This window comes from Mchenga conophoros, linkage group LG10 (genome assembly GCF_057382185.1).
Source record: "Mchenga conophoros isolate Kocher_MC1m ecotype Shallow Benthic linkage group LG10, M_conophoros_male_GT1.1, whole genome shotgun sequence".
In the NCBI taxonomy this organism is placed as follows: Eukaryota; Metazoa; Chordata; class Actinopteri; order Cichliformes; family Cichlidae; genus Mchenga; species Mchenga conophoros.
Window position 1 is genome coordinate 10035409 of NC_140535.1, and position 18637 is coordinate 10054045.

The following is an 18637-nucleotide window of genomic DNA, read 5'->3' on the forward strand; positions in this document are numbered from 1 at the left end:
TCAAGTTGTCAGTCTGAGTCTGAGGTCTGAATGGAGATTGCTGGCTGAAGCTCTCTGGAGGCAGACAGAAACTTTATGGCTGAGAGTGAAAAAAAGCCACTGAATTGAAGAAAGTGAGGTGAACAGTGGGCAAAGATGAAAGCTGCAGCTAAAGTGGCACGACTTGCATTTCTGTAGCTTGGAGCCTGTATGGTTTAACAGGATGTTGTTGAACCCGTGTGTGTGTGTGCTGTTAGCAGTTTCTGTGTGGAGGAGAAGTAAAGTATATCTGTCGTCATGTGCAGTCACCCGCCTTCATCTGCACTTAACTTCTCATTAGGGGCTCATGTGACATATGGCGAGAACCTGTGACCAACTAGGCATGGTATATGGCGGCTACTAGCAGGGTGGGGGTAGCGGGTGGGGGTGTACCGGAAGGATGGAGGTGGAGTTGTTTGTGTGACTTGTTGTCACTTGTCAGATACCGTGGCCACTAGCCTTGAGATACTTGGCTGTTGTCTGAGAGTGCTTTATCATCTTGATAAATGCAGCCTTGGAGCAGTGCACTATCAGCATGCTCAGAGGCATGAGACACACTCTGACTAATGAAAAGAGAAGGTCAAGGAGAGGGAGGGGTGTACGGCAAGAGGAAGAGGAGGAATGGTGAAGAGAGATGTGAGTGTAAACGGTATTGAACAACATGTCACACTCTTCATAAAAGGGTTGTGCGTGAGAGAGTCGGAACGGTAATTTTCTAGCGTTGAATGAGTCCTCATGTGTGTGCTCCTGCCTTAGCATCCTTGTGTGCTTCCCTCCAAATGAACAATTGGGTACTTAGTGGTCTTCAAGCCCAGCACGTAAGGAAAAACTACACCTTAACGCGTGAGTCGGCAAATGCAAACAGAATATCGTTATCGGGGTAAAATAGTTCCTTTCTGGACCCTTTTCAAATCACTCACTGCACCATATCTGTGCCACTATGGTTCTAATTACATTTGACAAGAGGGGTTACATTAATTTTCTTGTACCTGTATTGCATGAGACACATTCCTTCTATCTTGAATGTTATTACAGCAGGTGAGGAGAATTTCTAGTGCACGGTTAATTTTGGAGTCATCAAAGTGACAGCGCTGAGCTTGGGAATCCTTTCAGGCTCATTACCATAGTCTGCTGAATCTATTGACAGGGCCCTGCATGACTGGGCAGACGCTGCTCCGGCCCAGTCGTCAGGCAGAAGCAATGATCGAGGGGTTAACAGATGTCGCTCCGTCTTTGGGGGTCACATCCAATCTATTTCCACTGTCGGGACTCAGTCCGAGCAGAGTATGCACAGCGACGGTTCACGCTGGTTCCGTGGACTTTGGTGAGGAAACAAGAAAATAAACAGCTAAGAGAAATGTGTCCACCTATAAAAAGTTACAAGTTACAAATGCACAAGAAGATTTTTGAATTTCAGACTTTCTTGTCAAGGGTCAGATGCACCTTGATATAACTCCCTTCCCCCTTGCTCCTATAAAAAAATGTAAAAAATTAAATAAATAAATAAAATAAATATGTACAAAAAGATATTTTTCTTGCACAGCTGACTTTCTCAGAAAGAGCCAGTACATAGTGGAGTGTGCAATTATCTGAGCTATTCAAGGAGGAAGTGCACAACAAAAAGGGAATGGGGATGTGGGGGTCATAAGCTGCAGAATACTCCAAACTGCAGTGAAGTAATTTACGCCATATACATGCATGAGCTTGTTAAGAAGAAACCCGATATTTGTGGGGAAACTGATCACTGTTTCAGGTAGACCAGGATGTAAACTGAGTGCAAGTTAAGCAATAAATTAAACACAAAACTGAATTGTTTATGTCTTCTTTTTTTTTCTTTCTTAAGTGGGTGTTATTTAACATGCAAATACGCTCTTGGTCTTGATGAATGGGTGTCAGAACTGAGTATGGTAGCAATTTGTGCCAACTCAACATAGCAATTATCGACAATTCTCTAATAAACTAGACGTAGCATTTCACATCACAACATAATGAAATTGGCTACTTTCCTCACTGGACAGCATCATCATTCCTAGAAAAAAATAGTCTATTAAATACTGTATGTAGAAGCTAGGAAGAAAAATGGTTTAATCCAGAAAGAGGTCAGAGGTCCATTGGAGGTAAGACGGGAACAGAATGAGTCGATTCTGTTTCGTATTAGTTTGCCTCTCAGCATCGGGGATATGGATTATATGCTTCAAACTCTCAGCCTGTTTATGCTGCTCTGCTGCTGCTGTTTGTTTACACAGTGAGGTGAAATTTTCACAGATTGTCACGAAAGGGTGTGTCATTAAACTGTCATTAAATTGTATTTACAGACAGCAGTTTAGACGTAACATCGAGCTATTATATAAAGAATATGCAGCACATTTATATTTGTCAGCAGCAGCATTCTAAGTAAAATTAGGGGATTTAATTAATTTCTACTTTGTCTTGTTTATTCCAAAAGTTAGTGCAAAATCCCCCGTAAAAAAACCCCTTAAAAATAAATAAATAAATAAAATATTCTGCTGTGATTGAACTGTATCGACTTCCCCCTCCTCACCAAAAAAATCCAAAATACATGTTTCAGCAATCATTAAAATAAAAAAAATGCTCATAGAGAAAATCAATACTTGTCCCTGAAAATCTTGAGCAGACAAAACGCACAACACTACGGGCTGTTCAAACCTCTTTGAATGTTTCTGTGGCTAAATAATTAACGGTTCTTCTGTTGTAATGCTACATATTTTTTTCCTCTGAAACTCCTAGAAATGCTCAAATCCATAACGACTTCGGAGAAACGCGGTCGAACAACAAACACAATCATCCAAGGCCCGACTTGCGTCAGCAATGTGCTGCTAACTGTGCTGATTCAGGTATAAATATTATTTTCCATTCAAAGTCTGACATTATCCCTCAGTTACAGAGCCGAAATCTCTCCCATTTCCAGCAGCTGACATCTGATTGGCATTGCCCGATTCAATACAAATAGCAGTAAATAACAGTGAGCAGATTTCAGGACAGCACTATAATTGCAATTGTTGGCTGAAAGGGGTCAGAATGCTGAACTGTGAATGTAATGCATTGAGATTAGCCCCGCATGCATTTGTGAGTCCTGTTACTGTGATGTTGTTGCTGCCTATGACTGTAACATGGGCTGTAATTTGTAGGTTGTAATGCTGCGTGGGTAGATACTCATTGATAGCATTTGGCACACAGCCTTGCTTGGATGAAGCACTTAGCCAAGCCAGTCAATCTAAATATCACAGCCAGTGCTCTGAGTCAATAGGAGTGTGTTTGTCAGCTGAACATGAGGTATAATAATCAGTCAGTCTTTAGCCATCTAATGAACAGTCATCATAAGATGTTTTTACATAATCCTGCCATCTAAGATTACCTTAGTGCTTGTAAAAGCTCGCTGACGATTTGTGCCTCATTACCTTGGGACATTGGTCATTTCATTTCAAGGGTCTGATTTTCATTAACTGCTCTGCCCCCCTACCCATTAGCAGAATGAAAGCTCGGCTGCGACCATCTGGCTGCCAACTAGACCTCAGGGCTGCTTTATGGCTCCATTGAGCTTCACTAAAGGGAAAGTTGCACTATTAGAGCCTATTCTGCAGCAGGCCAGCGGGAGGACGGGAGAGATGCAAGGACAGTGTCCCATGCTTGGGGGATATAGAGGGGAAGCAGAGATAAATTTAGAAGAAAATGAGAGAGATGTCGGTGCTTAAATAGAGGAGGAAGTGAGAGGCAAACGGAGGCAAAGTCATATAAAACCTGGAAGAAAAGCCGACCAAAGACGGGGAAAAAAAGAAGAAAAGGACAGTCCAAAATGAGCCGGCGTGTAATGACGATGACATGCATGACATTTGTGAAATAAATTGTCTGTTTATTCCCAGCAGTCGAGTCAGAGCGGTGTGACAGAAAAGTGAGACGACTAATGATAACACACTCTGGTTAATTTAAGATGCTGCATGTGTACAGCTCAAAGGACTGCTGTACCTTTTATTGCCTCCACTGCAAAAAAAAGAAAAAAGAAAACAAAATTTATTTTTAGAAGAAATGGTCTTGTTTTTAAAAACAAACAAACAAACAACTGCCCATTATTTATATTATTTTAGCATCTCCAATAAAACTGACCTTGGTTCTCCCCCAGTACCTTTATGATCCCACCCTCAACCCCATCTCTATTCATGCCTTAAAACTGCATTTATTTTGATGCCGTTTTACTGCGTTCTTGCACAGCAGACAGCCGTGAATGCATGTCACCCTCCCGTGCCTTCCTCCGTTGAGGTGACAATAGAACTACGCAGAAAACCGTCCTGAGGACGAGCATGTGCATGTTGTTTATTTTGACTGCGTAGACTTCTGAACCATTCGTGAATTTTAGCCATTCCTGTTCATGCATGACTCACATGCCCACGTTCTGTTCGTCAAGTCAGAAGTTACTGACTGGATGAACAGAATGTGGGCACACAGCAATTATTTTACTGGCTAAATTAAGCCCTTTGATATAGCAGGCGTAAATTATAATAATAAAATGGCCTAGATAACTAAAGGGGGTGTAATGATAAGCATAGTAGATACTATCTACAAATGCTTTTTGAAAGGTTAGCTGTCATAAGAAGAAAGCATATTTCAACAAGCTTATCTAACTAGTCATTTTAGAATAATCCTCTTTGTCACACTTGGACTGTAAATTAGATTACTGATGAATGAAACCATAGTTTATGGTAATTACTTTGCTAAATAAGAATCTGTGATGGCTGGCCTTACTCTGCACTCATTCAAAGTCATGTGGTCTTGTCCCATGTTCAGAATCAGAGGTCAGAAGTCACATAAAAGCAGCTCTTAATGCTCCTATGACTTTGGCATCTTGCTACAGTTTAGCATCTTCTTACCTGCACACAGACTAAAGTTAAGTTTTCCCAAAGAATTGTTCATTACATTCTTGCTCTGGGTTTTTCCCAACACAATGACAAGTTAAGTAACCCTGATAACCAATTTAGCACCCCACTTTATCCATTAAAAAGTTAAAGTCTCTTGCCAGAAGTAGGTAGGCTGACATCATTGGCAAATACTTACAGCCCCGAGACATAAACTATAGCTGGATAAGAGAGGGGAAAAAAAAGTGACCTAAGGGACTCAGAGCATGGCATAGTTATTTCCAGCACCTGAGGAACGTCTCACCTCAGGGCTTGTCATGCACAGCAGGGTCTAAGCTTTACAGGGAATTGGACTGGAAAAAAAAATCCACTCAGCTCCAGTCTTGACTCCTGTGGGCACAAAAACTAGCCAGGGAAGCGTATGCTGAAATTAGGGTAAGAAAAAGAAAAGCAATGTATTTCAGCAAGTGCAGGGTGGAATACAAGTGTAAACTGACCAGCGAATTGAAGCTCAAGATTCACACAGAAAGCTTCTTCTTCTTTTTTTTTTTAAAGATAGTGTACATGTACCTCTCACTCGTCCTTAAAGCCTGCAGTAATCTGCACTCTATCTTCATTCTTGACTCACCACAGTGTCTTTGGAGGCAGGACATTTACAGAGGTTCTGGGTGTCCAAAACCAAATAGAATGAGTTGCAAATAGCTTTAAAATATGAGTTTAGACGTGCACGTTATCTGCTTTTTATACACAAGTTAGTGAATTTATAGAAGGAAAAAAACAACAAAAACAACAGCAGAAGTCTGAGAATAAGTCAAGTATTATGTCTGGTATAGGCTATCCTAAAAATGCCATCTTTATATATTCTTGTTGAACCTGAACGTGGCTATTGTGATGATTAAAAGGAAGGCTGTTAAAAAGAAAAACATCATCACAAGAAGCTCCAAAGACCGAAAGAACGCACAGAGCTCAGTTATTCCTCTTCCTCCAGCTAACTTTGAGGCTGTTCCATCAGCAGACGCTAGGAGCTGTCCGCGGTGCTGAATCCTCGGCTTCCTTTTTCTCCCCCCCCCCCCCCCTCCTCTCCATGTGCCGATAGCTCACACAGCCAGCAATCCGCTTACTGAGCGTCCAAATTAAAGAGGGACCTCCGCATTTCACTTGATTATTCTCGACGGTCTTCAGTCGGCGAATTATTGAGGAAGTGCGAGAGCATCCCGCGAGCCTTTGTTTAAAGTCCTCGCCTTGCTTGTTTTTATTCTTTTTTTGTTTTTCCTCCCCTGGAAGTATTCTTCTTCTTAACACAAGGACGTGCTCCGTAGATACGCGAAGAGCGACCTCGACTTTAGTAGACATGTGCGTGAAACAAGGCTGCCAATTTCAGACCCTCTGCACGGTTTTGCTTCTCGCCGCCGCCGTGGCCGAAATCCACGGGCAAGGTAAGAACTTGCGTCTTGGTGCTTTTGTACTTTTCTGGAATTTTAGTTTTTTTCACCCCTCCTTTCCTCTGTCGGCTAAAAAGCGAAGGCAGAGTTTAATGACACCGGGCTCACGATTCTCAGATCTACAAGTGTGATACAAGTGTTAATGTTTCCAGTGACTCGTTATCATTGTTAAGTTTATGACGTACTGTACTACAGCACTGCTGGGGCTAAAAGTTGCGAGAGGATAGTCCTGTTTGTTTTCTCTATTATACACTGTAAACTACCGAAAGAATGAAATGGAATCTGAATTTAAAGCGAGAGGCAAATTAATGAAACCCAACAGTTGCAAACAAAGCGTGGTGAATTAGAAGTTATGGCGCATCACTGGAGAAATGCGTTTAACAGTCAGTTACATAACAATAGGCTGTCCAGCACAACTTACACAAAATGGCTTTAATTTGTTCTAAAGAGAGACACACACATCCACGTGGCCACATAAATAGCATGGAAACAGCCTCTCTCCCCAGCTCAACCAACCACCACTACCACCACCAGGCAAGAGGGAAACTAAATAAGACAATCAGAAACTAAACACCAATAAATATGAACCTGAACCAATTGATCAATTTTCCAGCGGGATGTTTATTCGGTGGGAGTAAGCAGTCAGGAAGCGACTTGTTTGGGCGCTGAGGTCTGTGTGACAGACGGTGCTCGGTAATAAGACTCTAATCCTTGGGAATTGCTGAAGATTATTGACCAAGCTGTTTGACACAGATGAGTGCTTGTGGGAAGCTGCAACGGATTCATGCACAGTGGCCTTGTCCTAATTATTTCTCTAGTGTGGGCCTGCCCTCTCATCATCTATGCTTTCTGCTGGACACTATCTGTGTTTCTGCTTGTCTGCACAGCTTTACTGTCACCCCCCCCCCCTCTCTCTCTCACACACCCCTCTTTTGTGGAAATGATGTATATCTATTATTGTTCAAGTAACTGGATATGGACAAGAGCCACCACAGAAATAGTGAATGTTAAGTTTGCAACTCACAAAAAACACAAGACGAAAACAAATGCATATGAGTTTATTATAAAAGTAGGATTTCTGGATGTTATTTTGCCATTTTTATCTAATGCGAGCAACATCTAAAGTTCAAACAGATGCCGGCAAATCAAATGCCCCTGTCCATCCTCTTGTGACGAAGCCTTTTATGAAAGGTGCCTGTTTGGTGCTGAAAATGAACACATTCACGAGCAAATAGTGATTACTAAACAATGCAATAACTGCGAGAGTGAATTCATACTGCCTGGGCTGGTTCAGTCATTACATCTCAGCCCTTTGAAAACTGAGCTGCAATTCCACACCAGTGCCTGAAGCAATATTTTACACCATCAACAAAACATCAACTGATTGAATATCTAGTGGGAGAAAGGTGTGCTGTACGGGACAGCACAGACCTTTTTTGATTTTTATATAATAAGAGTTCAAATCCGGATCTTTTCGATACACCTGAAATACATTTAGAGCGTTTAAATCTTGATTAGCATGTGAATAAATACACACTCAGTGGTGGCGCACAGAACAATGCCGCTTTGAAAGATGTGTGAATTTTTGACTGTTTTCGGATTCACGATCGCACAGATCCCAGGCACACACCTGCTCTATTCGCCCGCTGCTCGAAACTCTAGGGAGAGTGAGAAATGCAGGGTGCATTATTTTTAGAGCAAAATAAAATTTAACAGCTTCCATTAGCTGCTGTTGCTTACCCAGCAAATGTTCACACTGTAGTAAACTCTCCAAGGTGGGGCATATCAATTTTTAATTCTTGAAAGTCGCCATTATCAGGAGTTTTGAATGCGTACTCAGTTACAGGAATGATTAACTTGTAGTTTTGAAGAGGTCCCAATCTCTCATTTGTGCTATGACTTGTTATTGTGAACTTGATTAATTTACCTTGCAGGGGGAACACAAAAACAACCATTCATTTTGTTGTCAAGTTTTTTGGAACCGTGCCATTATTTTCTCACCTGAACTGGATTTCTTTTTTTTTTTCCAAGAGAAAAATCAGTCTCAGGTATTTATTAATGAAACACTTTCATTTAATTTATGATTTTTGCTTGACTCTAATGTTTCAGTCAGTAGACGTAAAGATTGTAAAGATGTATAAAAAAGTCTTAATAATAATTACAGTATCAGTCCAAAGATATTTGTGCTGGCCTTCGAACAGCACTCAAATCATCCACCTACATATGTTACTTTGCAAAAGAATTACTCAGCCCTTTATTTCGTCACATTAATAAGGGGTGATTTGCAGAGAGAGACAGAGGGAGGAAGGCTAAAATTCAGAACCTCCCAGCTAATAAAAGCACCATTACCTGCAAAAACAACGAGGAAAGACTTCCCGTACAGCCCCTGTATATCTTATGCTGTTAATTAGGCACTTACTTTTAGTTTGTCCTCAAACATCTGCAGGAGTTCTGTGTGTACTCTGCATGGTTTCCTTACACTTACATATACACTTAGAAACCCATGCTTACATTTTCTTCATCTTAAACACAGACAAGCCGACACTGTGTTACGAAAAAGTCTCACTTCATAAATAGACAAGCAGAAAAAAATCTGTGAATCATATTGAATATAATTAAAATGCCATTTATGGGTTGCAATTTAAACATACTTTATAAACTACTGCATATGTGCCGTGAGAACAATACAAGAAGCAGCATTTTTCATCATATTTGTTGTCAAAGGGTAACAAGCCCTATGCAGTGCTCACTTACACTCTCTGCAGGATTTTGATTGCCTTAATACACAAGTCTGCTGGTCTGACTTGGATAGACAACAAGAAGGTAACAGCTTGAACTTTTATTCAGTGACAAATCAAATTTACCCTCCGATCGACAACGCGTTCTAGCGCTGGGTCAAATCTCATTGTAGGCCATGCAAGAAATGCTAGAGGAGTGCACTGCATACAAAGTCTAAGCAGCCAGAGAAAGAAGCCCACATGTGACAACCTCCTTTATCTACATTAAAAAAAGCCGGTCTGCTAAATCAAAATATACTAAAAAAGCATATTATATTTCGACTTGTTACAAAGTCATTACCAACAAAAACAAAGCAATAACTGAATTTTTTTCCGGGAGTATTCAAACAAGTATGCCTAATAAGATGCCAGCAGATGTTAAATAGCTCATTGTGCAGTCATTTAGTGTGCAAAGTTTCTGTTGGCCCTGGTGTGAAACTTAAAGTGTTACACAATTTAATGACATTCAGCTGAGCCTATTATCTTTATGCATGCACATTATCCCCGCCTGTTAATAATGATCTGTAGTGATCTGGGAGTTGCAGGAGATGTGTTTTATGTATTCTGAAGTTCATTAAATCAGTGGCGATCTCCTCCTGGCAGACAGAACTCTCATTGACACACCGCTGTTGATTTTAAGAATGTGTGTTGAATTCTGTAAATCTTTGTTGTTTGAAAACGTAATATTAAGTGTCACGAATCCTGTTGGTAAAACAGTTGTAGGCTGATAATAATATTATTCACTTTATGGGAGATTAGATAATGTAAAGCAACACCACTAACATTTACCCTGCTGTAGTCCCTAAAACTGATGTGTGTTATAAATGAAAATGTCTTTATTTGGTCTTAATAATGGATGAGATGCATATTAAAACCACTGCCAGATACCAAAATGTTGGACTCACAGGAAGGATGAAACACGTTTCCGTGCTTATGCTTTTGTGCTGACACCTGTTACCACTACAGCACAATGAAGCGCCTTTCATTTCAAGCAGTTTTTTTTTGTATGCACATTCAACTCGGTGGCAATTCTTCCTGTTTGTCATACTAATGGTACAGGTTACAGAACAAGCTTTCTGTCTTCCATTGTTGTATGTGTTGTTCTCATTCACATATTCACACAGTTTGCCAAGATCACGGTTATAAGGAGGCATAATTCTGCCTTTGGGTAGATTGCTGCTACGAGCGGGAAAAAATCAGAACATCCTATAATTCCAGGGGAGGTAACAGAAATCATTCAACACCTGTTTGTTGGATTGCCAGTTATTAACTTCATCAAGGGCTATTCAGCATCTGTGTGCTGTCATAATTAGTTTAACTTTCCCAAGGCCTGTCAATGGTAAATGAGAGTCATTATGCCAGAATGCCCCTCTTCAAGGCTTGGCGCCTGCTTGCCTGCCTCAGTCCCTCTCTGTGCCTGTCTCAGTCTCTTTCACTGCCTCCTAGGTGGAGCTCACAGCTTGGCTGAATGCGACTCATTTTCAACTCTTCATGTGCAAATGCCTTTCTCGCTCTGTGAGAATGTTCTATGCATCCTAATTTGACTCATTGCCTCATATATTTTCTTCCTCAAAAAGTGTGGAGCTTTATTTGTGAAAGGCAAATGGCTATTTTTGGAAGGATTTTTATTTTTTTTGGGGATTTCATCACCGTATTGCTGGGCTTCTTCTCCAACAGCTGGAGACTCATTTATAAAAATGCACTCAGATTTATACTTGTCTTAAGATCATTCCTGGTAGCGTGCTCATGTTTGATTCATGAAAGATGCTGAGCATAAAAAAACACCAAACCAAAAAACATTGGTTAAGCAGGTTTATGAATCGATAAATCTCAATCAACTTAAAGTGACAACAGCTGTCTTGCGATTTTTCCTGATGTAATACCTGCACGAATAAGGGTTTAGTGTGAAACAGCCATAAACCAAAACAGAAAAGCGAACTTCACGGAAGATGAGATTACAGCAATGGCAGAGGTAACGCTAGGTAACACATATTATTCAGTGGATTAAGTCGTGGGGTGACAAACAAAGCATAACACGCGGCTTGAGAGTCTGTCTTTGGTGTAGTGAATGGGTAGAAACACAAAACCGTGACTGATGTCTGTATGAGAATGAAGGACAGATACACAATCGCTTACATGAAGTCTTGACTTCAATGAAAGGGATGAGAGAGAAGTTCATCTGTTTAATTTGTCCTTAAGATCAAAACTGATTGTTAGATTGTTTAATAAATGAGGCCTTTCATATACCATGACTAACACTTCAAATCTAGATGAAAACTGTGTAAATGACTGGACGTGTTTTTAACGGCCCAGCTTCTTGTTACTGTGTGGTTAACACACCTTAGGCCAGGTTCTATTAATACTAAAAAGATTGGATTGGACTAATCTGTTCTAAATCTTAACCTGTGTAAAGCAATACGGTGGCACTAATGTGTTAGCTAAAAAAACAAATGTTGTCTGCCATACATTCACACTCACGTGTGTGTGTGTGTGTGTGTGTGTTTTGCTTTAATATTCATCAGCACTCACATACACCAGTTGTCACTTGGCCATTAAACAATTTAGCAACAGAACCAGTGCAGTTTAAACACTGAGCAAAGCCGCTCTTTAGTCCTGTACAAGGAAATTAGCATTTACACACTAGCATGCTAAAAGAATACAGGCACAGTATTTACCAATTATTATTTATGCAATGCAATTTGATTTATCTATCTACATTACACAAAAGAATTAGCCCAAATTTAGTTACATGTAAATGTTCCATGTGATTTTGTTACATAAGTACAATGAATATATTAAAATGATTAATTTAATTGCATCTGGTCAAATGAAATGCACAGGATTGGTATAAATTCAGTTAATACCAAACACATTATATTACAGTTTCCATTCTATCTATCTATCTATCTATCTATCTATCTATCTATCTATCTATCTATCTATCTATCTATCTATCTATCTATCTATCTATCTATCTATCTATCTATCTATCTATCTATCTATCTATCTATCTATCTATCTATCTATCTATCTATTAATTGTACATTACTAACCCACTATTTTTCACGCATACAGCATTACAGCTAACAGCAGCTGATTTCATTTCAGCCCCAATCAGATGCAATCTATCTATATGTCTATATTTTAGAGAGAAGACTGGCTTTTTTGCTGATAGCGTTTCACAGTCTGTTTGTTTAATCAGCCTGACAGTTTGGATAGACTTGAAATGGGTTCCTGCATCTAGATAATTATGTGAGAGGTTTTATTTTTCTTAACACAATCACCTCTTAAGAGATTTCAGGTAACATTTTTACAGTGAAATTGTCAACACGTACCCTCAGCAAAGTAGTAGATGATTTAGGCAAGACCCTGCAGGAAACCGTACGGAGCTAATTTGGGGAAGGGGGATCCATGTCTAATTTATATCAAGTGAATAATAGTGCCCCTGTAGCAAAACTCTAAATGAAGAGATGTCGACCACTTTGTCAAGGCACTACATCGAAGGCTTACTTTGTACCTGTTTTGCCTTTGGCCTTGTGCCTTATCGATTTCGCCAGTTGTACACTGGGGGGTGGGGTTGGGGGGTGGGGTGGATCGGTGGGCGCAATAGCAATAGCAACCACCAGGCCAAGCCTCCTTTCTGCACCTTTTTACGCTCTGCCTGGCTGTGTACACACCTCCCTAATCAGGACTGGCGTGTTTTGCGGCTGCAGTGGGGATGGCTCTCCGAAACGATTAGGCCTGGGGACAGCTCCAGCTCTCTTCCCCTCTTCTCCACGCCAGATCCCATCTAGAAAGCATTTCATCTGTGGCAGTGGAAAGGCTTATGTAGGGTCGGAGAGTGCTGTGTGGAAAGCAGCAGCTAATAGGCTGTGTAATGTGTTTGGGGGAGTAGTTTTAGTATTCACAGTTAGTGCTGACCTCTGGCAGGCTGAGCCACCCCCACAGTAATTTCCTATGAAAAGATGTAATTGAATTCATCAGGATGAGTAAACATATTAGAAGGAGCGGAGAAAGATAACAATGTTGTGGATAGATCCAGGAAGAGGATAGTTGCTCACCAAGTAATTGAAAATAGTCAAAGACAAACACAAGCAAAGAAAGTGTGCAGGACGTTGGGAAAAGTTACTGCATTTACGGTAGGGAATGATTTTGATTGCATTTTTACCTCTCTGTCATTTTAAGCACAAATACTCTCAACTGCCATTATAAGCTCACCCAAGCAGTTTTCCAGTGGAAATTAAATCCGTCAGTTTGAATCGCTGAGTGCTATAAAGTATCGCAGCCATGCATACATTTTAAAAATGTTATATGCGTGGTGACATCTCCAATACAGACAACATGGAGGAAAGGGCCACGTTTTGACTGTAAGCCTTTTGAGATATATTGAAGTCGTGTCCCAGAGGACCTTGTGTATAATTTACAGGTTCTAACATCGACCGGCATCTTCAAGATATCGAACATTTTCGGTCCAAGCTGCTGCTTGGTGGTCAGGCAATTGGCTGTCAGTTATAAGGCAGTCATCTGCCTCTGGTTCTCTCTTGGTGATTGTGGTCGCTCTCATCTGTCAGAGCAGTAAGGCAGTCTTTAAAAAGAATACTCACCCTTAAAAATGGATTACTTAGCAGGGAACAGCCGGTGCTCTGTTAGACCATGTCATTGATTGCTGGACTATACTGTAGCCCTTAGCTGCAAAAGCAGGTTTGTGCATTTCTGACATTAGATGGTGTGTGAAATAGAAGGTTAGTAGCTTCCTAGTGGAAAAAGAAAAGCTTTGCAGACTCAACAATCCCCTTTACAGTGCATTCTGCATTCTGTTGCTTATCATGCATATTTGTGCTTCAGCTGCATTGGCATGGAATTTGGGACAAATGCTTAGTGAATCCCAGAATAATAGCTTTGGGCAATATAGTAAAATTTTCCAACAGCCATTGTGTAACTGTTGATTGCTGATGTATTTACAGAGGTGTGTGCACAGTGCAATCCTGCTAACGCCTCTGTTTGTATTAGCATGGACTGTAGGGCAGGTTGTTAGTTCAGAAATTTGTTGAACATGGGAATGGAGACTTTCATACTACTGCTTCACTTACCACAGGAGCCCAGTTCTACATGGCACTGCACTGGCTAGTCATTTACCAATCATATACATCAGTGTTTCTGTATAAACTTCAACTTATAGTCAACACAACAATAGAAGATACATGTTTTATTTTTAGAAATTGTGACCTACAAATTAAATTTGCAGGCTCATGAAACAGTAAATCCTTCAGCTTGTTTAGTTCAGGGATCCAAAAACAAAATAAAGGCAAGGCAAGGCAAGGCAAGTTTATTTGTATAGCACAATTCAACAACAAGGTGATTCAAAGTGCTTTACAGAGACATTAGAAACAAGAACAAATAAAAAGCATGATTTAAAATTGATTAAAACAAGCAAATAAACTAACTAACTAATTAACAAACAAACAAACAAACAAACAAACAAACAACAGTATATAAAATCAAAACAGATAAAATCAGAACAGTAGATAAAATCAGTAGTTAAATGTAAGTTTTGAAATTTAAGCTTAAAGTGTGGATTTGGTGCTTTATTCAAATGCAGCTGAGAACAGGTGAGTCTTCAACCTGGATTTAAATAAACTGAGTGTTTCAGCTGATCTGAGGCTTTCTGGGAGTTTGTTCCAGATATAAGGAGCATAAAAGCTGAATGCAGCTTCTCCGTGTCTGGTTCTGACTCTGGGAACTGATAAAAGACCGGATCCAGATGACCTGAGGGATCTGGATGGTTCATACTGGGTCAGGAGGTCATTGATGTATTTTGGTCCTAAACCATTCAGAGCTTTATAGGCCAGCATCAGAACTTTAAAGTCTATCCTCTGACGGACAGGCAGCCAGTGTAAGGACCTCAGAGCTGGACTGATGTGGTCCACTTTTTTGGTCTTAGTGAGGACTCGAGCAGCAGAGTTCTGAATGAGCTGTAGTTGTCTGACTGATTTTTTAGGTAGACCTGTAAAGATGCTGTTACAGTAATCAAGCCTACTAAAGATGAATGCATGGACTAGTTTTTCCAGGTCCTGTTGAGACATCAGATCTTTTATCCTTGATATATTCTTGAGGTGATAGTAAGCTGACTTTGTTATTGTCTTAATGTGTTTTTCTAAGTTTAGGTCTGCATCCATCACTACACCCAAATTTCTCGCCTGGTTTGTGGTTTTTAGATGTATAGATTGAAGTTCTCTGGTGACCTGTAATCGTTTTTCTTTGGCGCCAAAGACTATTACCTCAGTTTTGTTTTTGTTTAGCTGGAGAAAATTGTGGCACAACCAGTCATTGATTTCCTCAATGCATTTACCAAGAGCCTGTACAGGGCCTCGGTCTCCTGGTGACATTGTGATATATATTTGTGTGTCATCTGCATAGCTGTGATAGTTTATTTTGTTGTTGTTTATAATCTGTGCCAGTGGGAGCATGTAGATGTTAAACAGAAGGGGTCCCAAGATGGAACCTTGGGGAACTCCACATGTGATACTTGTCTGCTCAGATGTGAAGTTACCTATTGATACAAAGTATTTCCTGTTTTCTACGTATGTTTTGAACCAGTTTAGTACAGTTCCTGAAAGACCTGTCCAGTTCTCCAGTCGTTTGAGTAATATGTTGTGGTCAACTGTATCAAATGCTGCACTGAGATCCAGTAAAACTAGGACTGACATTTTTCCACTGTCTGTATTCAGACATATGTCATTAAACACTTTGGTCAGAGCGGTTTCAGTGCTGTGGTTCTGTCTAAAACCTGACTGGAAGGCATCGTAGCAATTATTCTGTTTTAAGAAGTAACTGAGCTGTTGAGAAACTGCTTTTTCAATGATCTTACTTAAAAACGGGAGATTTGAGATCGGCCTGTAGTTGTTCATTTGTGTCTTGTCAAGATTGTCCTTTTTCAGTATAGGTTTGATTACAGCAGTTTTTAGTGATTCTGGAAACACACCTGATAATAAAGAAAAGTTGACGATCTGTAACAGGTCTGACTCTAAAGTCTTTGAGACCTTTTTGAAAAAACTTGTTGGCAGGACATCTAAACAGCAGGAGGAGGAGTTCAGTTGACCTAAGATGTCCTCCAGGTCTTTGCTGTTAATAGGTTGAAACTGTTTCATGGTGTTTAAACAGTTTTTTGGTGGACACAGTACATATCCTGGATCTGCTGTTGATGTACCAATTGCTTGTCTAATTTTTTGGATTTTTTCAGTGAAGAATTTGGCAAAGTCATTGCAGGCCATGGTCGAATGAAGTTCAGCTGCCACTGACACAGGGGGGTTTGTTAGCCTGTCAACTGTAGAAAATAAGACCCGAGCATTATGGCTGTTTTTAGTGATGATGTCAGAGAAGTAGGACCTCCTTGCACTCCTCAGTTGTAAATTATAATTGTGAAGTTTCTCTTTATAAATGTCATAATGAACCTGGAGGTTTGTTTTTCTCCATCTGCGCTCAGCTTTCCTACACTCTCTTTTTTCTTTTTTCACCAGTGTGGAGTTTCTCCATGGAGACTTTTTCCTTCCAGAGATAACCTTCACCTTAATGGGAGCAATAGTGTCCATTACATTTAACATGTTAGCATTAAATAAATAGATAAATACAATAAAAACAAATTGTACCTGCATGTTAGAATTACCACAGTGGCAATGTTACCATGCTAAATGCACACTGAGTGACTATTTTCACATCTCATTTCTTTTTTGTTAATCAGATTTTTTCTCCAAAGACATGAAATAATGAGTGTCCCATGTTATGTCTTTAAGTATTAAGCCTCAGATAATGTCCAGGCTACATGACTTCTCTGAAGTACCTGTTACATTTGTTTTTGTAAAAGAATGGGAAGTAGAATTCACCGCATTTGATTTGTTGGAGATTTCTCGGCTCAAATGGCATTAAGATGTCATTTCCCTCCATTCAACTGCTCGCGGTTCTGTTTTCGTTTTTTTGGCATGTTGATTTAGTGAATCCATTGTGTTTGAATTGAAATAGAAGTGTATTTAGAGGGATATGTCTATGTACATATTGTCATTGTTAAGTTAAGCCGTTTGCCTTCTAAATGTGGATTCCCTGATGCCCTATAAGGCCTGTGCTTTCATGCGATGTGAATCTTAAATTATTTAAATCCCTTAAACATAATTTATACCCTAATAAAATCTAACTCAGGCATAAAACTAATACCTGTAATCAGTTTTTAAACAAATGATGACTCCTTTTATCCAATTTTAAATGACGCTGATTGAAAAAAATTACCTCTGTGCCTTTTTTTATGCTTTCTTAGTATATTTGTTTAGTAGTTTTCTTTTTCTCTTTTGTAGTTTTTCTTCTGTGAATTTATCTTTATTTAATTTTTCATTTTGCATTAAGATGAAAAATTCCCTTTTGACTTGTCATTTGACCTAGACGTTTTTAACATAACCTAGTATCTTGGAGTGGAGTGTGTATTCAGTCCATGAGGCCTTGCCGTGTATTTTGAAAGATTAAATCTGAATTATTAAGGCAAAGAGAGACAGAAAGGGAAATCTAACAGTAGGCGATCAGCATTGCAATGACCAGACAAGACCTCACACATAGTGTATACACATAAAACCCAAAGTGCTCAAGGTTTGGCTGGGTGGGAATAAGCCAAATATTTTTATATCAGTTTTTGCAGTGCGCTCCCTTGTGATACAGTGTTAACAGCATTCCTTTTATGAGAACAGCTGTAAATTAACTGTAATCCAGATAACATCACATTTTCTGTCATGCTCTCATATAATAAAAACATAAAAGAAAAATCACCTGCTTCAAAAGATCCCATTGTGGAAGTGAGCTATTGAAATATACTGCAAAACAGTATTATCAGCCCAACCATGCTTGTAATGTAAATGTCATATGTATAACTATAGTTTGAATATTGCTACAATCAGATTGTTATGTCTTTTTACTTACTATCTCGATTTCTTAGCTCCTCTGGGAGCTTAGTGTGCTTGCCAGCCTTTTGGCTACAGGAAAATGAAAAAAATAAATAAAATTAATATAATGTGTATGAGTTTAACAAGTAGAATTTCTGCAAATGCAAATACTTTCAGTGACTTAACATTGCTTTATTGCAATCCTGTTCATACATGATTCTGCATCAGGCCTAGATGCTGACTGCTTTGTTGAATCAAACTTGCAACATGCAGACAGCAAGGCAGAGACTGAGGAAGAGAACTTCATATGCCAGGAACTTCGCAGAAAAATTTTAAACAAAAAAAATTTCTAGAAAACAGAGAAAGCACGGGCAGTAAACATGTAACAACGGGAATCAAACAGGCAGACACACAGCTGAAAAACAGATAAGGGAAGCAGGAAAAATAAGAAGATGCAGCTGGAGACACAAGCAGCAGGTCAAAAAAGCCAGTTAGGGGATGAGTCACAGGTGCTCAGGTTAGTGGAACAGTGTGGACACCAGGGGCTGAACGCTGAGCGCTTTATAAAGCTGACAAAAAGAATCTGTATGCACATTTTTTTATTTGCCCTTGTG

The 18637-nt window shown here is 39.7% G+C and overlaps 1 protein-coding gene across 2 annotated transcripts in view; it reads left to right on the forward strand.

Annotated features, from left to right (window-relative positions):
• Window positions 1-5986: 5986 nt before the first annotated feature.
• Window positions 5987-18637, forward strand: part of LOC146565377 (seizure protein 6 homolog) — a 97246-nt gene continuing 84595 nt past the window's right edge. For both annotated transcript variants that reach the window (XM_085288489.1, XM_085288490.1), the window contains exon 1: window positions 5987-6322. In XM_085288489.1, the coding sequence (XP_085144615.1) occupies window positions 6238-6322 (85 nt within the window). In that variant the 5' untranslated portion in view covers window positions 5987-6237. The remainder of the gene's footprint in view (window positions 6323-18637) is intronic.